Source organism: Natator depressus, chromosome 16 (assembly GCF_965152275.1).
Source record: "Natator depressus isolate rNatDep1 chromosome 16, rNatDep2.hap1, whole genome shotgun sequence".
Taxonomy (NCBI): Eukaryota; Metazoa; Chordata; order Testudines; family Cheloniidae; genus Natator; species Natator depressus.
The window spans coordinates 9,415,297-9,438,659 of record NC_134249.1 but is presented as its reverse complement, the minus strand read 5'-3'; the positions used below and the strand labels follow the sequence as shown (position 1 = coordinate 9,438,659).

The 23,363-nt window shown below is 42.7% G+C and overlaps 1 protein-coding gene and 1 long non-coding RNA gene across 3 annotated transcripts in view; one reads left to right on the top strand and one right to left on the bottom strand.

The window, feature by feature from the left end:
- Positions 1-764: 764 nt before the first annotated feature.
- Positions 765-23,363, bottom strand: part of LOC141999814 (uncharacterized) — a 50,231-nt gene continuing 27,632 nt past the window's right edge. The window contains exons 2-3 of one of the 2 annotated variants that reach the window (XR_012642084.1): positions 12,614-12,772; positions 765-1,242 (exon numbers count right to left, since the gene is read on the bottom strand). This is a non-coding gene — a long non-coding RNA (uncharacterized LOC141999814). The remainder of the gene's footprint in view (positions 1,243-12,613; positions 12,773-23,363) is intronic. The other variant, XR_012642085.1, reaches the window with a different exon arrangement.
- On the top strand, positions 950-22,938 carry TNFSF8 (TNF superfamily member 8). Its single transcript, XM_074973602.1, has 4 exons — positions 950-1,144; positions 9,484-9,529; positions 21,762-21,830; positions 22,339-22,938. Exons 1-4 carry the CDS (start codon positions 950-952, stop codon positions 22,797-22,799), a joined length of 771 nt encoding a protein of 256 aa, XP_074829703.1. The 3' UTR covers positions 22,800-22,938.

Genomic DNA, 23,363 nt, shown 5'->3' with positions numbered 1-23,363 from the left:
TGGTTTTGCTGAGACTCAGCCTACTTCATTCACCACAAAACTACCCTTCTTTTCTAGGCAGCCATCTTCCTACCTGAGCTATTTCTCTGGATTCCACCCGGAAAGGAGTCCATCCAGCATTCCCTCCCAGCATAATTGCTGCTGTCAGGCCATTGCAAGGTCTTTTCAGCTCTGAATCTGCTGTGCCACCCATGCTGCACATGCCACCCTGCTATTTTTAGCATGCTCGCTCAGGCAGAGCTAGTGTGGGTCTGTCTCTCCAGGCTGGGAGCCACACTTCCAAGTGCAGTGTAGACATGCCCAAAGTGATTTAGGGCCCTGAGTCCCACTAACTTTCAATGGGGCTTGTGTTCCTAAGTCATGTAGCCACTTATGAAAATCCCACCCAATGTTTCCAAATCATGACTGTCAGGACAGATGGTCACCAAACGCGTGTCGGCTCAATCACACCTGGACCCGGATCTCGAAAAGAGACAAGGAGCTTGCAGTCCTATAACACTTGATTAAGAATGAGCAGGAACTACACTGTGAAACAGGAGGATGCCAGCTGGGGTGATTTACTGTACTGAACTGTCCCTGCAGTTGAGTAGGAAGTGAAACAGCATTTGCCTTGCACTCAGTTTCACAGAAAGAGGGTGGAAGGGGAGGGGGGGGGACGGACCAACCTTGGTTACCATTCACCTTCTGACATCAGAAACCGGTGCAGCATGAGCAGCTGCCTTCACGAAATCCCTGATCAAGAACATGAAGCTCCTTCCCCTCTTCACGGCTGCATCCTGCCTCACGCCCCCGGGTCCCTTTTTCTTCGTATCACAAATGATGAAGCTTTTTTTCCAGGTCACATGAGCCCAGGATGAAGGGGGAAAATCCTGCTAGGAACAGAGATGGGCTGTGAATGAGAAGCTGATCAAGGGGAGATACGGAGTGGTGCGCTGAGGGCTATATAAGAATGTGCTCCTCGCCAGAGCAAACATTTTTCCCGGTGAATGATTCTCATGAAGCAGCCATGAACATGACTGAAGCCGGTGTTCCAAGGAGGCTCCGTGCCACTAACAAAAGATACTTCTATTTCACCACAGCTTCCCTCACGGTGTGCCTCGTCTTTGCTCTAGCAACCGTCATGGTCTTAATCGTTCAGAGGAAGGTAAGTCACTGCCAGCTTTTCTCCTTCAGTCTCTTTTTTCCTCCTGCTCTCTACGAGGGTCCTTGCAACTGGAGATTCAGTCACTGGCCCACAAAATACTGTAGATTAGGAAGATAAAGGCAAAACAGAGGAAGAGAAAGAGAGAGATGTTATAAGGAAATTATTTATTTTCTCTCGGTACAATACTGGTTTCTTGTGCACAATATCTTCCACACAAGAGAAATAGAAAACCTCATGCTCCAGCACATAATCCATCAGGAGAGGCTAGAACGAGACCTTTCTAGAGGGCAGGTTTTTACGGCTTGGTTCTTATACTTTCCTCTGATGCATCTGGTTCTGGCTACTGTCAGAGGCAGGACACGGGGCTAGGGGGACCTGCGGTCTGAGCCAGCACAGCAATTCTTATAGTACTGTGATGCTTTGCCCAAATGCTTTATTGATTGATGTGATAGAAGGAACCACTGTGTATGACACCATGTATTTGCAAGGAACGGTAGTTTGCAAGGGCCGGGGGGAAGTAATGCTTCAAAGGCATTGCATGGTACATTCCTGCAAGCATGCAGATTTCAAGCTCATTAATGGACAGAGAGAGACATGGAGGATAGATGTTTTCAGATTAGCTTTGGAAAGCAATGGAGAGGTCATCGAGGTAGAGGGATGCAGAGAAGCCATTCCAAACTAGCACAAGCTGCAGAGGATAAGGCTCTTGAACTGAGTGTCAAGTTTGGGGGAAGGAACAAGAGAGCAGGGCAGTGCTAACTGCAGATAAGGAGCAAGAAAAATGGGGAACTCTGAGGTAGGTTGTCGACAAGCCTGTGGAGTATTTGAAAATAAAAGAGGAGAGCTCTGAGCTGGATCTTGGAATGAACGGGGAGCCAATGGTGTATTTCAGGATTGGGCAATGGGGCTATATTTCTCTGTACAGCTGATTATGCACATAGTGGATAAAATCTTGAAGCTATTGAAATCAGTGAGAGTTTTGCCATTATCTTCAGTGGAGCCAGGCTTTCACACAGTGGGGTTGGAAATCTTATTATAAATCCAAGTGCTAAAGATGCCTCACTGCACCTGTTAGAAGGAAAGCTACTGTAGCTAAAGACCCAGCTTTATGGAAGAAAGTTGAGTTGAAAAATGCTACCCATCATGTTCTTTTCTCTTGAATTACTAAATCAAATGTGTGTGGAACTATCTGGAATTTACCTAAAAATGAAACCTCAGGGCCTAATTCATCTCTCTGTTACATCATTGTAAATAAGGAGTCACCTAATTGAAATCAAGGTTGTTACACTATGATAAAACCAGTGTAAGCAATGTCAGAATGAGACTCACGTAGTTTAACATAATAATCAACTAGTGCAACATTAAGCAAACACCTAAAATAATGGTTTCATTAATTACTGCATAGATCCCACATAATGTTGGTTCCAGTAGTACTTATTAACACTAAATCTGACACTGAATTAGTGCTGCATCAGGATAAATGCTGTTACACTGAATGCCAGAGGAACGATAATGAAGGATTAAGGTTGTTCATTTTGGAAACAGAGCTTGCAAAAGGAGAAAGTAGCAAGCTGATAGCTCAGGTGTGTGATACAGAGAATCATGCTGCAATTTTGTTCTGCATGGGGGAATTAGGGAGTAAGGAATGTGTCTCCTGGTCTTGCTTTCAAGACGCTGAAGAACTCACATGCCTAAATCATCTCCCTATGGTCCCTTTACTCTCCTTCAATGGGGAAGTGACTAACCTTCAAGCCCAAATGATGAACTGTGACACCCCAGGAGCAGTTCCGCAGTGGGATGCGGTTCTCATTTGGAACATGCATCCGCCGTCATGCCCCCGCTCAGTGTAAGATGGGACAGGAACTCCTCCGAGAGCTAAGTTTGTTGCTGTTGAGTTAGGGGATCCTCTAGTCTAGGTGCTTTCTTTAATGCACCCCCACAATGCAAGTGTTTTTCGGAAGGTCTCATCATTGGAACCACATGGCTCATAGGGCTCAGTCCTGTGACACACTGCACCCAACCATGGCATTGGATCAGACCCAGGGGCTGTTTTGATTGTCTCGAAAGTCTTTTTCAGCTGGATTGATGGGGGATTTCCAAAGCACACAGGGAAGTTAGGTAGCCATTGCCTATTGACCGTCAATGGAAGTTGGCTGCCTATCCCTCATTTGTGCTGTTGAAAATCTCCCTCTTAACAAATTTCCACTAAAAAAAAAAGGTTCACGATTAAGGACCTTACATAGGGTGAAATTCGATAAAAAAGCAGAGAAACTCTGCAGACCTGAAATCAAGATACTCCGGACATGGATTATACAACATGGAAGATCACAATAAATAACCACCCATAAATCCAGTCATCCCTCTGGATCTAATACAAATGTCATTAAATAATAATCCATCCTAGTTCGTTTCATAGCGCTGCAAAAAAATCTTCCTCACACCCACTTCTCTAGCGGTAATGGCTTAGCAGTGTAAGTTTAGACTCCTTGGAACTGTGTATTGGGATACAGCCAACTCAATTCTTCATGCTTCTGCTAGAGATACATCGAGCATCTTCCCATTTACTGTATCTCGCTCTTTTATGTGAGACCTTGTTTTTCATAAAAGCAGAAGGGTTTGCCATGGGGAACCTTGGACCAAATTTCTCTTTCTCATTGCAGCTGTGCGAGGCTGATGTCCTGCACATCAGAGGTGTCTGCATTTCATTGTTGCTGTATGTATTTCCTCACTGAAGCACACTGGGGCAGAGGGTGTGTTGTAAACAATAATTATTATGGAGCGCCAGCCTTAAGTTACCTGGTTGTAGCAAAATGTTGCAGTGAACGTGGCAATAGTAGACCCCCTATTCATCCCCAAGCTTGTATTTTACCAGCCATCATAACTACACACCGGGACATGACATTTCAGGGGTTTATACATGCTCATGTTTCCATCCTGATAGGATTTGGGTTTTTTTCCCCAGAGCTATTCAGCCCTATTCCAGCAATGACATAAAATTGTATACGTACGTGTCCAGTAATTATACGGAATGATCTAGTTTTCAAACCTGTTATGGTTAAAATTCTAGAACAATTTCACCAGCTGGAATCCAGCCCGGCTCAGTAATGTCCAAAAATAATTCCTGTCCGATGGCTGTTTAGAACACCGGCTAACGTGACTTCTAAAAATTCCACTCCATTTCCTAGTTGGAAATGTTGCAATTTGCATTAAAGAATGCCCCCTGGTGGGCAAACGTGGCAGAGACAGCAAGAACTGAATACCATGGAAAATGAGCCACCTACTAAAATAGAACCCTGCAGAACAGGACTAAGGCATCTTGATAGGAGCAAGACCCCTTCCGCTTGAACCCATGCTGTATTCTTTCTATGGTTAAACAGTATCCTTCACAGTCCCAGGCTGTCAGCCTGGTACCGTTCACCAATACTAAAATCATTCCCTTGTAGTTACACCTGCATTTGTAATGATGCCCCTTGTCAGCTCAAGTGTGAGCCTTGAGCCAGGAGATGTGGATCATTATTCCCAGTTCTTCCTTTGACTGTGTGAGAGTTTGGGCAAACTGCTTAAATTGTCTCTGCCTCAGTTTCCCCATCTGTAAAATGAAAGTAATGATGCTCATCCACTTTGAGGTCCACAGATGAAAAGTATGAAGGATTATGATGCTGGTGCAACTGGGATGTACATTTTACAGCCTCTGCTGTAACAAGAATATCCAAAGATTAAGAATTAGGTAGCTGTTTATAGGCCCTGTGGGAATATAGGGGCTAGCTGTAATGGCTGGGACTCAGTCATTAATTTTCCTGTCTTCATATTCTTGCACCTCTTAAAAGGCAGAAAAATGGGGAACTGTTGTTTTAATAATAGATGGTTTAAGTAGGGTGACATCCTAGGGCAAAACTCCCATTGATTTTGATAGGTCCAAGATTTCGCCCCCGGAGCCTCATTTTCAGAGCTGCTGAACATGCATGGCTCTGGCTGAAGTACATAAGAGTGGTGTAGGCTCAGCACCCCAAAACTCCTGAACTAAGGATGCTGCCCTGATGTGTTTGTATAGCACTATTTTAGTTAAGTGCCTTTACATGGATTTTATAAGAACAATCCCACACTTCAATGAATGCAGGTAAAATGGACTTTCAATCCTAAGGCAGCTAAAGATACTCAGCCTGTATCCTCACAAGTCAAGGGTGAATCTCAAATGGTTGGGGGTGAATTCAAGGCTTCAACTAAGTCAATAGCAAACCCTCCCACTACGTTCAAATGCTCAGGATTTCACCCCAGGGAATTTGGAGTCAGGTTAACTACAACACCTGTAAATCAGGATGCTTATCTGAATCTTATCCCAACTACTGAATTCAGACCACTTGGGTCTGCAAAATCTAGGCTAAATTGCTCATAATGACAGCTTTTCTCTCCACGTGTGGGCCCAGATGGGAATGGAGATTTTGGTGACCGCTCAGTGTTGTAGGTTCTGGTTGGAGTCTGGATGTTGAGATACCCACAAGTGGCTGAAAAACGTTATCTGAACGGAAAGAAAGAAAGTTTCAGAACAGGCTCATGCCAGTGCAAGTGCACTGAAGTCAACTAAGTGACACCTACTTATAGTAGCTGAATTTGGCTCTGCATTCAAATTCAGTTTTAGAAAGAGGCATAGAATCTGGTGAAAGAGTGCTTCTTTTTTCCAAGCCCATTCATCTACCCCTACTCATATCTTCTGCAGGGCATGTCGTGGCATCTGATGCAACAGTAATCCTCATACCTCGTTGTTCGTTATTGGGTGGTTGTTTAATTATTATGGGTATCATTCCTTTCCAGTCAGGGGATACGAGACCTTTGCAGTTTTTCTCCCAGGGAGCGGGGTCTGCAAGAGCCATTTATCAAGATGATTTTGATTAGATGACAAGTGAGACACCAGGCTGATTTGGTTTGGGAAGGTTTTTTATAAAAGCACTTTTTAAAAGCTGATTTTTCCCTGGCACATGATTATCATTTTCTCTGATGAAGCAAACGCAAATCATTCTGCTTGTGATGATTGAGACCATTCATCACCCGCACGCACTGCCATTGCAGATTTATAATGAATTTTTCCCAGGCCTGTACAATACACTTTCATCTCTTTGAGCACCTAGAGGGGAATGCTTTACATTTCAAATTAGAGCATTAAACTGAATCTTCTTGCTGTGGGAAAGGAAACACGCCCCCCCCCCAAATGCTTAGAAGCAAGCACTAAAGTTTTATTTGGGTGTCTACTCAATTATTCTTGAAATAAGATACATTAGTTTCTGTTATTTTTCATCCATTCTGAGACTTTCCAAGCAGGAATGCGATACATTAGTGCATTTTAATTTCCCTCATTTTAATTTCCCCCCATCTGCACAGCAAACTACAAGTCGTCAGATTTATATATTTTTTTCCCCTAACCTCTATCGCAGAGGAAGGTTTGAAAGGTGAATGCCTCGCTCGAACACTAATGGCTCAATTGCTTTGCAAAACAGTCCTTTATAAACAGCCATGGAACCATCGCCTGATTCCATTTAGTGAAATGTAGGGCTGTCAAATGATTAAAAAAATTAATTGCGATTAATCGCGCGATTAAAAAAATTAATAGCGATTAATCACACTGTTAAATAATAATAGAATACCATTTATTTAAATATTTTTGGATGTTTTCTACATTTTCAAACATATTAATTTCAATTACAACACAGAATACAAAGTGTACAGTGCTCACTTTATATTTATTTTTATTACAAATATTTGCACTGTAAAAAACAAAAGAAATAGTATATTTCAATTCACCTAGTACAAGTACTGTAGTGCAATCCCTTTATCATGAAAGTTGAACTTACAAATGTAGAATTATGTACAATAAATAACTGCATTCAAAAATAAAACAATGTAAAACTTTAGAGCCTATAAGTCCACTCAGTCCTACTTCAGCCAATCGCTCAGACAAACAAATTTGGTTACAATTTGCTGGAGATAATGCTTGTTTACATCTTGTTTACAATGTCACCTGAAAGTGAGAACAGGTGTTCGCATTGCACTCTTGTAGTTGGTCGGCATCACAAGATATTTACGTGCCAGATGCGCTAAAGAATCATATGTCCCGTCATGCTTCAACCACCATTCCAGGGGACATGCGTCCATGCTGATGACGGGTTCTGCTTGATAACAATCTAAAGCAGAGTGAACCAATGCAGGTTCATTTTCATCATCTGAGTCAGCTGCCACCAGCAGAAGGTTGATTTTCTTTTTTGGTGGTTTGGGTTCTGTAGTTTCCGCATCGGAGTGTTCCTCTTTTAAGACATCTGAAAGCATTCTCCACACTTCATCACTCTCAGATTTTGGAAGGCATTTCAGATTCTTAAATCTTGTGTCGAGTGCTGTAGCTATCTTTAGAAATCTCACTTTGGTACCTTCTTTGTGTTTTGTCAAATCTGCTGTGAAAGTGTTCTTAAAATGAGCACTAATGTGCTGGGTCAGCATCCAAGACTGCTATAACATGAAATATATGGCAGAATGTGGGTAAAACAGAGCAGGAGACTTGCAATTCTCCCCCAAGGAGTTCAGTCACAAATTTAATTAACACATTATTATTTTAACGAGCGTCATCAGCATGGAAGCATGTCCTCTGGAATGGTGGCCGAAGCATGAAGGGGCATCTGAATATTTAGCATATCTGGCATGTAAATACGTTGCAATGCTGGCTACAAAGTGCCATGCAAATGCCAGTTCTCACTTTCAGGCGACATTGTAAATAAGAAGCACGCAGCATTATCTCCCGTAAATGTAAACAAACTTGTTTGTCTGAGCGACTGGCTGAAGTAGGACTGAGTGGACTTGTAGGCTTTAAAGTTTTACATTGTTTTGTTTTTGAGTGCAGTTATGGAACAAACAAAAAATCTACATTTGTAAGTTACACTTGCACAATAAAGAGATTGCACTACGGTACTTGTATGAGGTGAAACCTCAAAAATACTATTTCTTTTATCATTTTTACAGTGCGAATATTTAAAATAAAAAATAATAATATAAAGTGAGTTCTGTGCACTTTGTATTCTGTGTTGTAACAGAAATCAATATATTTGAAAATGTAGAAAAACATCCCAAAATATTTAATACATTTCAACTGGTATTCCATTGTTTAACACTGCGATTAATCACGATTAATTTTTTAAATCGCAGTTAATTTTTTTGAGTTAATCGCGTGAGTTAACTGTGATTAATCAACAGCCCATGTGAAATGTAATTGTAGATGCAAAGTTTCCTTCTTCACAGGGCAAAATGTGCCCACCTCTTTTTAGAACCAGGTATATTGCATTGAGATTTAATGCCCTGAGTCCTTGGTGGGAAAGATGGTCTAATGGCTAGGGCCCTGGATTGAAGCACAGGAGACTTGCCTTTAATTCCCAGCTCAGCTACAGCTTCCCTTAGTGATCTTGGCCAAGTCAGCCGTTCTACCCCATGCCGCTGGTCTCCTTCTGTAAAATGGAGATAGCATTTTTTCCCTACCGCATGGGGATCCTTAGAAGGTAAAATCCATTAATGGCTGAAAGTCACTCAGGCCAAGATCATCAGAGGCATTTAGGCACCTAACTCCCACTAGTTTCCTTAGGGTGTTAGGCACCTAAATACCTTTGGGGATCTGGCCCTCAGATGTTACAGTAACAAGGGTCATATAAGTACCTAAATAGATCTCTAGCTGTGTCGTACAAACGTCTACCATTTGGACTAAAGGAGGAAGTGCCTTAGATGATAGCTGTAGCAGCTGATCTGTGGGTCAGTCACAGAAGGGGGTCACAGGCACAGTTGGCCAAGGTGTTATATTAAAAATATTCATGGACATTTAGGACTAGCGCCTCAGGACTTGAAGGAGTGGAAGGGATCACAAGGCTGATCCTTGTGCCTCAGACAGATTTACAGAACATCAGACCAAGTAATGCCTTTTACACTCAGCCTTTCTTCCCTCTTTCCACCTAACCATCGCAGGACTCACCAGACTTTAGCCCACTGTCAAGTATGTTCCCTTGACATTTTCAGGTATTTCTGCCTTGTGGCCACTGAACGAAGATCCTTTTGCCTGTCATTTCAGCACTTCTGGTTCTAGTCACAGCCAGAATTGGAGGACAGACAAATTAAAATGAGAAATAAACCACCTCTTGCTTGTAGGACACCATGGGACACAAGTGATGGATAAGGCCTTGTGCTGGTCTGCTGCTCAGATTGAATTTCACTCTTCAGGGACAGAATGTAATAGAACATAACTTGAAACCACTCTGTACCTTGAACACAAATATTCATAGGGCCTAGAATAAATATCGGCTTCCTTACTTTTCTTTCAGGGCCTGGCTCCCCCAGAGGATGGCATTACACATGCAAGCAGAAAAGGTAAGGCCTGTAACTGACTATCAATATAATTTGCCTGGTTTATAATGCAAATGCCACCCAGGGTAACGAAAAGCTGTTTGCGCAACTCTTAATCACTTACCCAAACTCTCCTCTTGTTGTAAAAGCCAAGCCAGTGGAAAAAGCTTATAAGTTACTCAGTATGTCCGGAAACCAGTGCACAGCTAAGCAAATAACAAGCATTTCTTGTCTTTGGTACAGTGTGGTTTTTGCCAGAGGATGTGAACGTTAATCTGATTATATGGCAGCACTTGGATGGCTCAGTCCTGCATTCCTGCACGCAGAGACACATTTTACCCTGTTTTTATTAGGGATGGGTCATTGTCACTCTCGTCAAAACCATTGGGACACCATGGGTTCATGGGCTTGATATGACTTCAAACAGTACTGGGTTCACATTCTGCTTCAGAGAGGATGCAAGAAAGAAGGAGAGTTGAGGTGGAGGTAGGCGGGAGGCTGGTGAAAAATGGGGCATCAAGAGAGGCAGAGGGAGAAATATGTGGGGGAAAACAGAGCACAGAGGGGGAGACAATTCTAATGAGAATAGTGTATACAGTGGGCCAAGAGTCTGCTGTCACTTAAACCATCATAAAACTGGAGTAATTGTTGGTTTCATTGCAATTATCCATCTGCTTATATGGTCCTCATCACCAAGTATTTCAGCATCTCACAAATAGTAATGAATTTATCTCCACCTCCAAGAAGAAGGAAAGCATCATTACCATTATCATTTTACATGTGGGGAAACTGAGGCACGACAATTTATATTGGCTAGCCCAAGGTCACACAGAAAGCATGTGGCAAAGTCAAGAGTTTAACCAGGAACTCCTGAGTGCCAGTCCAGTGCCTTAATTATGAGATCAGCATTTCTCTTACTCAGCATTTACACAGAGGTAACTCAGAGCAATGTCTGTCCAAGTTCATACGCTTTCCAGCATACCAAACTGCCGTCACATGCCAACTATACCATCACGAGCTTCCTGGCAGCATAAATGTCTCATCACTTTTTATTGTTTTCAAATTGAATCTCTCTGGAAATAAGAGGTTTTAATTTACACAACCAGGTTTGGGTAAAGAGAAGATTAGATCCTTGAATTCCACATTCTGCTCTCAGTCACCCGAGGACCAATCCAAAGTAATGGCTTCAGGGAAGCTACCCTGGCTTTACACCATAGTAACTGAGGTTGATACCAGACCTGAGTAAGCTTTACAAATGCCCTCCGAAGATTTGCAAAACATCATCAGCCAAGTTTGGACCATTTCTAATCTTTACACCAAGAGAAGGAAAGGCAGACACTGGCAGTGTGAAGATAGGGACTAAAAGAGACACTCGGAGGACCAGAGCCTTGGCAATTGTAAGTTGACATGGCCTCACTGACATCATTGGAGTGATGCTGATTTACAGCCATCTGAGGCTTTAGCCCTAATTAGTAAGAGGCAGAGGGAGCTGCAGTAGTGGATGCTTACCATAGACAGAGTAATTGATGAAAACCAGGTGCAATGAAATCGGCGATCAATTAATGTATATTTAATCCAAAGCTAAGGTACAATACAATTCTCTGTGGTGCAAGGTAGATTGCTCACTTATTCTTGTATTAGCAGGAGTGTTGTAAGCAAGACACAAGAAGTAATTCATCTGCTCTACTCCATGTTGATTAGGCCTCAACCAGTGTCTTGTGTCCAGTTCTGGGCACCATATTTCAGGATGTGGACAAATTGGAGAAAGTCCAGAGAAGAGCAACAAAAATGATGAAAGGTCTAGAAAACATGACCTATGAGGGAAGTTTGAAAAAAATGGGTTTGCTTAGTCTGGAGAAGAGACGACTGAGAGGGGGGCATAACAGTTTTCAAGTACATAAAAGGAGGAAACAGATAAATTGTTCTTGTAAACCTCTGAGGATAGGACAAGAAGCAATGGGCTTAAATTGCAGCAAGGGTAGTTTAGGTTCCACGTTAGGAAAAAATTCCTGTCAGGGTCGTTAAGCACTGGAATAAATTGCCTAGGGAGGTTGTAGAATCTCCATCATTGTCTTATCTGCTCTTAAAAATCTCCAAACACCTGTCAGGGATGGTCTAGATAATACTTAGTCCTGCCATGAGTGCAGGGGACTGGACTAGATGACCTCTCGAGGTCCCTTCGAGTCCTATAATTCTATGATTCTAAATAAACACACTGAAACCTTGATTCCTTCCCAGCCAGCTCCTGCCAATTGCTCTCTCTCTCAGCTCGAATAACCAGGGGAATGTCAGACAGAAGGAATGTGCACTCTCAGGGTGCTTACAAGCTGTCATTTCATTTGCTCCTAGCTGCAGTGTAGACATACTCAAAGTGGGATTTGTGTGCACTTTGAGGCCCCTTTCCATGACTCAATTGGTGTAAAGTGGCCTTCATGTAAATATACATTCTATATACAAAAAGCTACATTCAGAGAAAGTTAGTTAGGTTGTAAAGTCAAGCATTCAAAAGTTAGGAAATGCCAGATTTATGGTTGTCAGTGCAACCTTAATTCTACCCCTCTGTGTCCTGAAGGAGGCAGGTGGAAAAAATAGCAAATTATCAAGTAATTAAAAAATGTATCATCAGGCAAATTCACAGTGGGATAGACATATGCTACTTTCCAGAGTTGATTGAGCGATACTAAAAACATGCATTATATTTTCATCTCATGTTTCATTTAGAGTTTACATCCTATTGCATATTATTAACTAAATGCCGATGGGTACTTAACAGCAAATTTATTCAGGTGTACATATTCCTTACTCAGCTGTCAATCCTCTGGGGATAGGTTTGAAATAGTCTAATGGCATCTAATTTAGAGGCATGCTTTGCCAGCTAATTAAATGTTTATTTGAAAAAGCGCCACTGAAGCATTGATAAATCTCTTTTCGCTATTCGGTGGAATGGCACAAGCAACAGAGGGAAAAAATTAAGATTACCATAAAATAAATCTTTCCTGAAATGTAGTCTCTGCAGTTGTGAAATCCCTTCCACGGTTCTTGGCATGCATTGACCATTTTGCTTAACAAGTGATTTCTGCCTGTCAGAAGCTGTTTGGTGAGAGTTACCTATCAGGGCTCCACAAACCTCTCCATCTGTCATTCCCCTTCAAGTTCTATGTCTCCAGCTTGCAGACTTCTCTTGTTCTTCTCTGGATCATGAAGTCATGGCACCAAACTCTGCTCTCATTGACCCCGGGGTATACCAGGAGATACTTCATTGTTTGCCTGGAAGTAAGATATTGAAATTCATTAGGAGCTGAGTGATAAGACACTGCAGGACATATTTTGATCTTTATTATGCCAGAGTAAATCAGAATGAACTTGGAGTCAGTGGAGTAATTCCAGATTTATACCAATAGAACTAAGAGCACAATTTCATCTTATGGGTTTGAATCTGGTCTCTCTTACACCAGAGTAAATCCGGTACAACTCCACTGAAGACTCTGGAGTTACACTGGGGCAAAAATAATGCAAGTGAAAGCAGAATCCAGTCATATGATGGTAGTCAATTTCTAAGGAGTCTGTCTGGACTGAGAGATATGGAAAGACTGCAACTTTACTGACCTGTCTTTGCAAGTCACAGTCAGTACATTTGTATATGTAATGTGGGGAGGAGAAGGCTACCTTGCCATGACTTTAGTATGGAGATTCACAGACAGGTTTGGCATTGCCCTCTGAGAGCTTCCTAGTCCCCAGTTATAGAAACCGTTTTTTGTTTCTTCCTCTGTTTCCTTTTAGGAGAAAAAGTGGGTGGTGGCAAGTCTCGGCTTGCAAATGCTAATCAGGTCCTTTAGTTTACTTCTAAACCAGGCTTCCCTACCTGACCACCAATGCAATATGTCTGGCATAACATGAACAAGTGGCCGGAAGTTAAAGCCAGACAAATTAAAATTAGAAATAAACCACCTCTTGCTTGTAGTGAGGGTGATTAACGACTGGAACAAACTACCAAGGGAAGTGATGGAGTCTCCATCTCCTGAGATCTTGAAATCAAGACTGGATGCTTTTGTGGAAGAGACGTTTTAGTCTAACCCAAGCTGCTTGGTTCAATACATTTTTTAATAGCCTGCAATATACAAGAGGTCCCACCAACTGCGATGCTGAGGAACCGGGGGACTTGGGCAAGCAGCTCAGATAGCAGGAAACCAGGCAGACAGCCTGCCCCAGCCAGCTTAGTTTCTGGTGAAAGTTTTGACAGAATCAATGGAACGTATCGATTCCACCAAGTCAGCATTTTCCAACAAAAAATTGCTCCACTGGAAATTTTGCCACCATCTCTAGTTCGTTATGATTATTTGTATTACAACAGAGCCCTATTGTGCTAGGTACTGTGCCGGCACATAATGAAAGGCAGTTCCGGCCCTGAAGACAGGACAGTCAAAAAGATGGGAGGGGAAACAGAGGCTGATGAAGTGACAAGGACACCCAGCAGGTTATTGGCAGAGCTGGGACTAGAACTCCCATTCTCTCAACCATGCTACCTGCTTTCCTCCACGATGGTGCCCTAGTAAAAGCAGAACACGAAGGTCATGCTGAAGAGCTCTGCTCAGCTTGTAGGATCCCCTAGGATCTGACAGCAGCAGTGGGTGCCATGTCTTGCAGCTGGCGGCAGGATACAAAAGCAAACCTATCGGTTTAATTAAAATACTCTCAGATAGCTAAGCAGATATTTGCTAGAGATGGGTGAACTCGTTTTGCCTAATTTCAAAGGCAACTTAAACAATAGTGGGTTTGGACTTGTGACTCAAACATTATTGGTGACAGGTTTCAGAGAGGTAGCTGTGTTAGTCTGTATCAGCAAAAACAACGAGGAGTCCTTGTGGCACCTTAAAGACTAACAAATTTATTTGGGCATAAGCTTTTGTGGGCTAAAACCCACTTCATCAGATGCATGGAGTGGAAAATACAGTAGGGAGGTATAAATACACAGCATATGAAAAGATGGGTGTTGCCTTACCAAGTTGGGGGTCAGTGCTAACGAGCAATTCAATTAAGGTGGAAGTGGGCTGTTCTCAACAGTTGACAAGAAGGGGTGGAAATCACTTTTGTAGTGCTAATGAGGCCAATGTAATCAAGGTGGCTCATTTCAAACAGTTGACAAGAAGGTGTGAGTATAAGTAGGGAGAAATTAGTTTTTGTAGTGACTCACCCACTCCCAGACTTTATTGAGGCCTAATTTGATGGTGTCCAGTTTGCAAATTAATTCCAGTTCTGCAGTTTCTTGTTGAAGTCTGTTTTTGAAGTTTTGTTTTTGAAGAATGGGCACTTTTAAGTCTGTTATTGAGTGACCAGGGAGATTGAAGTGTTCTCCTATTGGTTTTTTAATGTTATAATTCTTGATGTCAGATTTGTGCCCATTTATTCTTTTGAGTAGAGACTGTCCGGTTTGGCCAATGTATATGGCAGAGGGCACATTGCTGGCACATGATGGCATATATCACATTGGTAGATGTGCAAGTGAACGAGCCCCTGATGGTGTGGCTGATGTGCTTAGGTCCTATGATGGTGTCCCTTGAATAGATATGCGGACAGAGTTGGCACTGGATTTGTTGCAGGGTTTGGTTCCTGGGTTAGTGTTTTTGTTGTGTGGTGTGTAGTTGCTGGTGAGTATTTGCTTCAGGTTGGGGGGCTGTCTGTAAGCAAGGACTGGCCTGTCTTCCAAGGTTTGTAAGAGTGAGGAATCGTCCTTCAGGATAGGTTGTAGATCCTTGATGATCCTTTGGAGAGGTTTGAGTTGGGGGCTGTAGGTGATGGCTAGTGGGTTCACCATCCCCTTAGGAGATGGAGAGGAACAGCCAGAGAAGAGAGAGGGGCTAGCCGAAAAGCAGATACACTGTGTACTGGATCCCAAAAATAGATCACTCAGGTTGTGGCTGCCTAGCTACAGGCGTCTCTTCACAGGCAGCTGTTTAGCTAGAAATTTGTGGTATTATTTGAATCAGACTTGTAGAATCATTTTGGTTCAAATTATACTTCAAATAAGCTGACCATATTTTATGAACCTCCTAAATAATTCCATAAGAATCACAAATCTTCAGCTCCCTCAACTCCAACCAAACCTGATGCTCCACCATGTGCAGGAGAATTTCATTGAAATGGGGTGACTACCTAATCAGGGTAAACTTCATCTGCCAAGACATCCTGTCTAAGCATCTTCTCCTGTTTACTCCTTTCAGAGTAACAGCCGTGTTAGTCTGTATTCACAAAAAGAAAAGGAGGACTTGTGGCACCCTAGAGACTAACCAATTTATTTGAGCATGAGCTTTCGTGAGCTACAGCTCACTTCATCGGATGCATCCGATGAAGTGAGCTGTAGCTCACGAAAGCTCATGCTCAAATAAATTGGTTAGTCTCTAAGGTGCCACAAGTCCTCCTTTTCTTTTTGTTTACTCCTTGATCCTGTTGCCAGAGTGCTCCATCTGGTGGCTGGATTCACCATGTTCTGTGTGTGTGAGACAGAAAGACCAGATGCATGTGTATGGCCTTCAGATTCTTCCTGTCCTGAAGCTACAGTCCACTGAATAACATTGTGTACCTGTTGTAGACACCCGCCTTCTTGCATGACTGGTGGAATCTGAGTCATGTTCTCAATGTTACTGCAGATGTGGCTGTAGCCCACCTGAGACGCATGTTCCATAGACATAGCAAGCTCTATTGGTCGCATCAGACCGGGAGCCTCCCTTGATCTGGATCCCAAGGAGATACACTAGGCTTGTGTGAGCTGTTACTGTCTCCTGTCTTTCAGCATGCAGATACCGCATCCCTCAAGATAGGTTCCTTTGGGAGCCACATGTAACTTACTCCCAGCATCCATGGCAATGGCATACAAATGTTGAGAGTCTCATGACATAAGTAGCATCTTCAGGACAGAATAGTCTACACACCTTCCCTCTAGGGCTTCTCTCCCACTGTCAGACTCTCCTCAAGTTTGCACCATATGTGACCTTCAGGTACCACACATCTCAGGGGACAAAAATGCAGCCAGCAAAGATTCCCTTACCCTTGTTTCCAGAGTCTGGCCCTGGTTTTCCTCGTACTTACTGTGGTTTAAAACTGATGTAACCCAACCGACTTCAGTGGCATTACTCCTGATTTACACCATTGTACGTAAGAGAATTAAGCCCTGCACACACGGATCTTCCTGTGCTTCTGAACACACTCACACTAGTTTTACGCTCATGGAACTCCTTTGATTTGCACTGGGCCAATTGCGATCAGAATAACTAACTAGAAAAGCAAAACTGAAAAATGGTTATAAGCAGCCCCAGTGGCAGCTTCAGCTCAGGAAATGTTTCTTTACAACCAGACTTTTTTTTTCCATGCTTGGTTTTCTCAGAAACACAGCTGATGTCACCAAATAAATGCTATTAAAACTTACTGACGTCAATGAAAGCAAGTTCAGGTTTACAAAGGCCAGGTACAGTCACTTCAGCTCAGAGCTGATCGTGGGAGATGCCTTGAATCGCCTGAAGTTATCTAGTGAGGTACTCAGCTCTTTGCTCAGTCATGCTCTTTATTTCAAGGCAGCATTCTTTGCTTGATTAATAGAGCTTGGAGTGCTGGAGCTTTAAATGCTACAGGGGCTTTTCTGATCTGAAGGGTGAATTCCACTCACTAACACTGAGTTTCTGTTAAACTCCCACCCCCAACAACAGACTCTACCCTCCTGTAGGACAGATGAAGTTTTTAGGGTCCAGGGCTATGAATGCATATTACCAAATCCTATTTTTCATCATGATGCAGGTTTTAAGTATCTAGGATAGTCATAAAGCTTTCTATTCTATTCTATCCTATTCTATTCTCATCACTGTAGTATCTGGGCAATTTCCAATCGTGCATGAAGCAATGTGATTAAGTCTGTGCTTTGGTCTTTCTTTGACTGGGATTTTCAACAATAAAGGACCCACTGTCATGGACTTTCCGTGTGCAACAGTCACCTACCTTTGGCTCTTTTGAAAATCCCAGCCTCGGTCATATGTTTAGTGTTATCTAATTTAATTCATTCCTGTGTTCGTCACCTGCCTGGCCAATGGTTTGGTGGTATGCGTACAAAGATTGCAACATTACAAATGGCCAGCCAGTAGGATTATCTATAGCTGCTCAACTGCTCCCCTGTTTGCCCACCCCAATGACAGGCAACCTCTACCTTCTGACATCAAAGTCAGCCTAAGCCGATGTTCTTGAGACCTAGACATTAGAATCTCTTTTCTTACATTTTTATAGCAAATTTTATCTGAAAATCTTAACTAGTTTTACACACAGGCCACAGTTTGTTCTCATTTACACTGTGTAAATGAGTAACTCTATTGATCTCAGTGGAGTTATTCCAGATTTACTACTGATGTGCTTTGACAGCAGAAGTTGGTCCTGTCATTAACAAGGCTTCGTAAGAGCCCTGTGAGGTTGAGAAGTATTATTCCAGTTTAACAGAAGGAGAAATTGAGGCATAGAAAGGTGTAAGTGGCTTGCATTTGGCTGTATATCTTGGGCCAAATTCTTTGCTGGTATAAAATGACACAGCTTCATTAAAGCCCATTTACACCTGGAGAATTTGGCCCTGTAGTGTCAGATCCAGGTACAGAACCCATGAATCCTGACTTCTGTTCCCCTGTTTTAGCCACTAGACAACACATTCTCCGCATCTGGATTACTGGTCACAGATTTTACTTATGCCCTGTGTAATTCTATGTGACTTAGTCAATGGGGCTTTCATGTATTATGTGAAAGTAGCATTCACCCATCTGGAGGAAATGATTAGTTGTGCACTGAAATATATTTCCTGGACCGTGTGCTCTAGTTTATAACACCTAGTTTATAGCCAAAACAGTCAGGGAAACTATGGAGCGGGGGCGGGGGGGGGGGAAACACAAGAGATGCAAGATCTTTCTGTCTTAATCACAAAGTAATGGTTATTATTACTATTTATTATTTGTGCTACCATAGTGCAAGGGAGACCCAGTCACGGAGCAAGGTCCCACTGTGCTAGGGATTATACAAACACAGAACAAAATACATTCCTTTCCCCAAGAGTTTACAATCCCAGTATAATACAAGAGACAACACATAGCTATATTTAGAGAGGATGAGTGCAGGGAAACAATGAGACAGAATTGGCAGTCAGCACACCAGCAGCTGAACTATGTCAAGGTTTTTTGTTGGCATCACAGCAAAGGGGAGATTTGAAGGTGGCTAAATGAGGTAGCTTTGTAGATGTTAACGGAGAGCAACGCCCAAGCATGAGGGGCAGCGTGGGAGAAAGCCTGAAGGTGCTTGTTTGAAAATTGAACCAGTGGGCAGTGGAGGGTGGTAGCATAGGTAGACTGGAGGCAAGCATCGACAGTGAAGGAGAGACGATAGGTAGGATGGAGCAAGGCTGTGAAGGGCTTTGGAAGTGAAGAGAAGTACCTTTTATTTGACACGCTAGAGAAGAGGGAGCCAGTCGAGGGATTCAAAGAGAAGTGTGACATGCTCAAAGCGACGGGCTAGGAAAATGGTCTTTGCAGCAGCATTCTGAATGGATAGGAGCGGGGTAAGATTACATTGGTCAAGGCTAAGGAGAAGGCTGTTGCAGTAATCAATAAAAGAAGGAGAACTGGGGGACAGGTTAGCAAGAGGGTAAGAGCTGACAGGATCATTGGCTAAGAAGGGAGGAGGTCTGGCTTACAAACATCTGCATCCACACTGTGGTAGAATGTGAAATTCACTCCCTGTTGTATTGACAGAATTCAGCTATGCTGCACTATTTTTGCCCAGTAGGGGGACCTGTTCTCCTGCTTTTGAGCAACGGTAAAGCAGCTACAGAAGTACAGTGCCCTACTCACTGCAGTCTATGGTTCACACGCAGTATGCATGAGATCACCTCTCCATTGCATAATTTGAGTCGCTCAGCTTCACGCTTGCAAATCAGCCATTTCTTATTGCCTCATCATCAGAGAAAAGGAAGCGGGTGAAATGCATTTGTGCGTAATGGAAATAAAACCTTCGAGAGGGTATATAAAAGGGTCAATTGTTTCATAACATTTAGGGAGTTTGCAAGAGTTCCTGAACCACTAAAAAAATTTAAAGTCCTCTTTATACAGTCCTTCTGTCCTCTGTCTACAGCTTGATTATGCTGATAGGGCAGTGATTTAGGGCATTAAAATGAGCAAATAGTAGTTCCAGGCTCAAGGATGGCAACGGAGTCTGAAGAGCTAATGGAAAACATCTCAAGCATCTTTTGTTGGGTTTTACTGACTTTCCCCATGCCCCATTCCTCCCCAGCTTCAGTTCCTGGATTGACTGAAGGTGCTTGCATTGTGCGTACCAATTCCTCTTTCACTATTGTTATGCAGGAAGAAACGTATACAAAAATCAAATTGTCTTGTATGAAGTAACCTGTGGCCTTCAGGTCTAGAGGTTCATCAAACTCCCATGAACATCTTTGAGCTCATCTTAACATTTCTCTAATTATAAAGAAATAGGTAAAATTGTCAAAAGTGCCCGTGTGAGCCTAAATCCCCTTTTCAAAAGCAAGGCCTTGTCTACCCTAGAAAGCTGTACCGCTTTAACTACATTGGTCTAGTCAAAGCAGTGAAACTCGCTAGGGTGGTTAAATGTTATAACTTATCCCCATACGGGATGGGGAAGAAGGGGTACCAGTGTATGTCACCTTTATACCAGCGTAACTGGGTCCGAAGGCTTGCACCAGTATAATGATATCAGTAAAAAAATCATACCCCTAAATGAGATAGGTTTCAGAGTAGCAGCCGTGTTAGTCTGTATCCGTAAAAAGAAAAGGAGGACTTGTGGCACCTTAGAGACTAACAAATTTATTAGAGCATAAGCTTTCGTGAGTATGCATCCGATGAAGTGAGCTGTAGCTCACGAAAGCTTATGCTCTAATAAATTTGTTAGTCTCTAAGGTGCCACAAGTCCTCCTTTTCTTTTTACTAAATGAGATGGTTATACTGATACGAAAGCTGTGTGTGGATCAGGCGTTATTTAGAAAGTTAATAAGGCTTAGGCTATGTCTACACTTGCAGAGTTTTTGCACTGTCAGTTTCACCGGTGATTGGGAACCGGTGAAAGAAAAGCACTGGTTTGTGTTCTCACTTACTTCCACCGACGTCAGATCGTGTTCACATTTGCAGCACTTCCTTTGCTGATGAGAGCAGCGCTCTAGGGCAGCTATCTCTCCCTTTTGAGGGTAGGTCTTGTCTTGTGGGAAATGTGGGGTGATGGCGGGGCATCCTGGGTCCCTGCACAGCCGCCTCTCCCCAAACACTGATCAGCTCCAGTAACTCAGCATTGCTCCAAGCAGGGGATCCTTTGCTCCATGGAGCAGCCATTGTCACCTGGCCAGAGGATAAGTGAGCACTTGCCAAGACAACAGGAAGGGGAGTTTCAAAGTTCCGGAGCTTTACACGGGGAGGGGCGGACGTCTGTTTACCTGGCCTCAGAGCAGCAGAGCTGCTGGCCAGAGTGGTCACCTAGGCACTGTGGGATATTCTGTAGAGGCTAAAAGCACTGTAAACAGGAAAAACGGGTCTTCACATGCCCATCAGGGCAAAAGCATCATCAGTAAGAGCTGTACGCCTCTCGCGAAGGTGGTTTTCTTTTGCGGTGAAACTTCTGAGTTTCACTGCAGAAAGTCACTGGCAAGTGTAGATGCTCCCACGGTTTTTGCGCACAAAAAGGGACTTTTTGCGCTTTAAATGGCAAGTGCAGACATGCCCATAGATGCCGAAATCTCTTCTGAAAATGGTACTTCGGCTAAGTCATTTGCAGTACAATAGGGACAATTATTGCAAAGTGTATTAATATAGGGACAGTTATGTTTCCAGATCATTGATTTATTAACTCCCAGCAAATTAATTTCTGGGATAATATTTGGTTTATTTTCAAGTTCTTTCTCTGTTGTCTTTTATTGGCATCCTCAGCTGACAAGTATTCCATCTGGGTGTCAGCAGAATGAATTTAAAGCAATACTGAGATAAAGTCATCCCTGACTTCAGTAAAGTTAAACCAGGAATGAATTTTCTCCATTCATTAAAAAATGAAATGAAGCTAGAATAGGATTATGCTGCGTTGAGGACCATGGGACTTGGTCTTTTTACTTGGGATGGGGAATGGTTCATGATGGTGTGGGTTGGAGAATCACTGCAAAAGACTAATGGTAGCAAACCCTCTAATGGAAATGAAACTGCAATGGTTATTTATCTTTTGTTTCCTCCAGGGAATGATTTAGATGTTTTAACAACCCTACAGAATGCTTCATTTAACCAAGCGGCGGCATACATGACAGGTCAGTGAATGAGTCCAGCTAATTCAAGTTTATGGGAGCCTATATCTCAAACTGGCTGAAGATTTTCCATAAAAAAAAATTTGGTGGAAAATGGCCTTTTGACTAAGTGGATATTTTCATGAAAATAGTACTGGTTTTGTGGGGAATTTTTTTTTTTAAAGTTTTCAGCAACCAAATATTTTGTTTTTAAATGATGAAAACAAAAATTGAATGAACGAATGTCTTTGTGCTCACTATTTCCCACCACATGTTCCTGGCAACATTTTGACTACATCTGCTTGTGTTTAAGTTGGGAGGAGAGGTTTAAGTTGGGAAGAGAGGTGTTCAAAATTCTCAGTCTAAAGCCTAGTGGGCCTAGGACAGTGGTTGTTGTCTCCTATAGGAGAATGACAGAATACATGGCTACCATTTACCAGCAAGTAAGTCCAGCAAGCTCTCATTTGTGTGTTTAAATAGAATATACACCATATTGGTATACTGTATTAGCTCATTCTCCTTTTCTTTCTAGTGTCAAAGCCAATAAATAGTCCAAAACTGAAGTGGACTAAAAATCGTATTCTCCAAGACATCACGTACAACAGCAATGGAGACCCGGTGATCCAGACGCCAGGCTTGTACTTGGTCTACTGCAACTTGCACTTTCATCTAACCAACTTCTCAAGAAACACAATCGACCTACGGGTGGACCTTCTTGTGAATAACAGCACCAACAGGCAAACGTTACTCACACACTGTCCCACCACCAACAGGCAAACAGTATTCAAGCAGTGTGCATCAGTTGCAGACTCTAACAGGATATATCAGGAGCTCTCCATACTCCATCTGGTGAACCTAGATGCAAATGACTGGATATCAGTAAAAACTGAGCAGTACAAATATTTGGATTTAGATTTCTTTCCCAATGACAATGTTCTTGCAGTCCTCAGGTACAGTGATAAAAGTAAGGAGTGCGCTGACTGCTCCCTGTAGCTCAAAGTAACCTACCTTCAATGACAATGCCTCTGCTGGACAATACCTGGTCTTAGTTGACATACATTACCTCATCCTAAGGGGAAATAAGGAACTTTCCAAGCGTCCAAAAGAGAAATCTAAAACACAATAAAACATTCACCCAACAAACATAGGAAAACACTCTGCTTTGGCCGAAAGTGGGATTGCCGTGATGCCAGAAGACTGTCCGTCAGGAACGAGGCCAGCAAGTGACTCGCAGTCACGACAATGGCGCCTCAAAACAAAAACAACCAAATTAGGAGAAGAACTGTCCATGCTGAAAATGATCAGATATCTGATATCTTCCACTTACAGAAGCAGCTGGGCAAGCATGACTAGCCTGGGGGGAATGGGACCTCTTGTCATCTGAGGATTTTGGAATTATACATAATAGTACTTTGAGCTAGTTTTTTCCAAAAACTAGCAGTCAAAGCTGATTACTGATGCTTTCTTTACAACTAGAGCAAGCAGCTGTAAATCTGTGAGACAGCCTGTGGGCAGCATCGTTGAAAGCAGAGGTGGGAAGAAGTTAGGTCATGAGAG

Excerpts from the sequence above, each read along its gene's own strand:
- TNFSF8 (XM_074973602.1), top strand. The coding sequence starts at position 950 with ATGTGCTCCTCGCCAGAGCAAACATTTTTCCCGGTGAATGATTCTCAT. Across the intron at positions 9,530-21,761 it reads TACACATGCAAGCAGAAAAG|GGAATGATTTAGATGTTTTA; the intron begins GTAAGGCCTGTA and ends TGTTTCCTCCAG. Across the intron at positions 21,831-22,338 it reads AGCGGCGGCATACATGACAG|TGTCAAAGCCAATAAATAGT; the intron begins GTCAGTGAATGA and ends TTTTCTTTCTAG.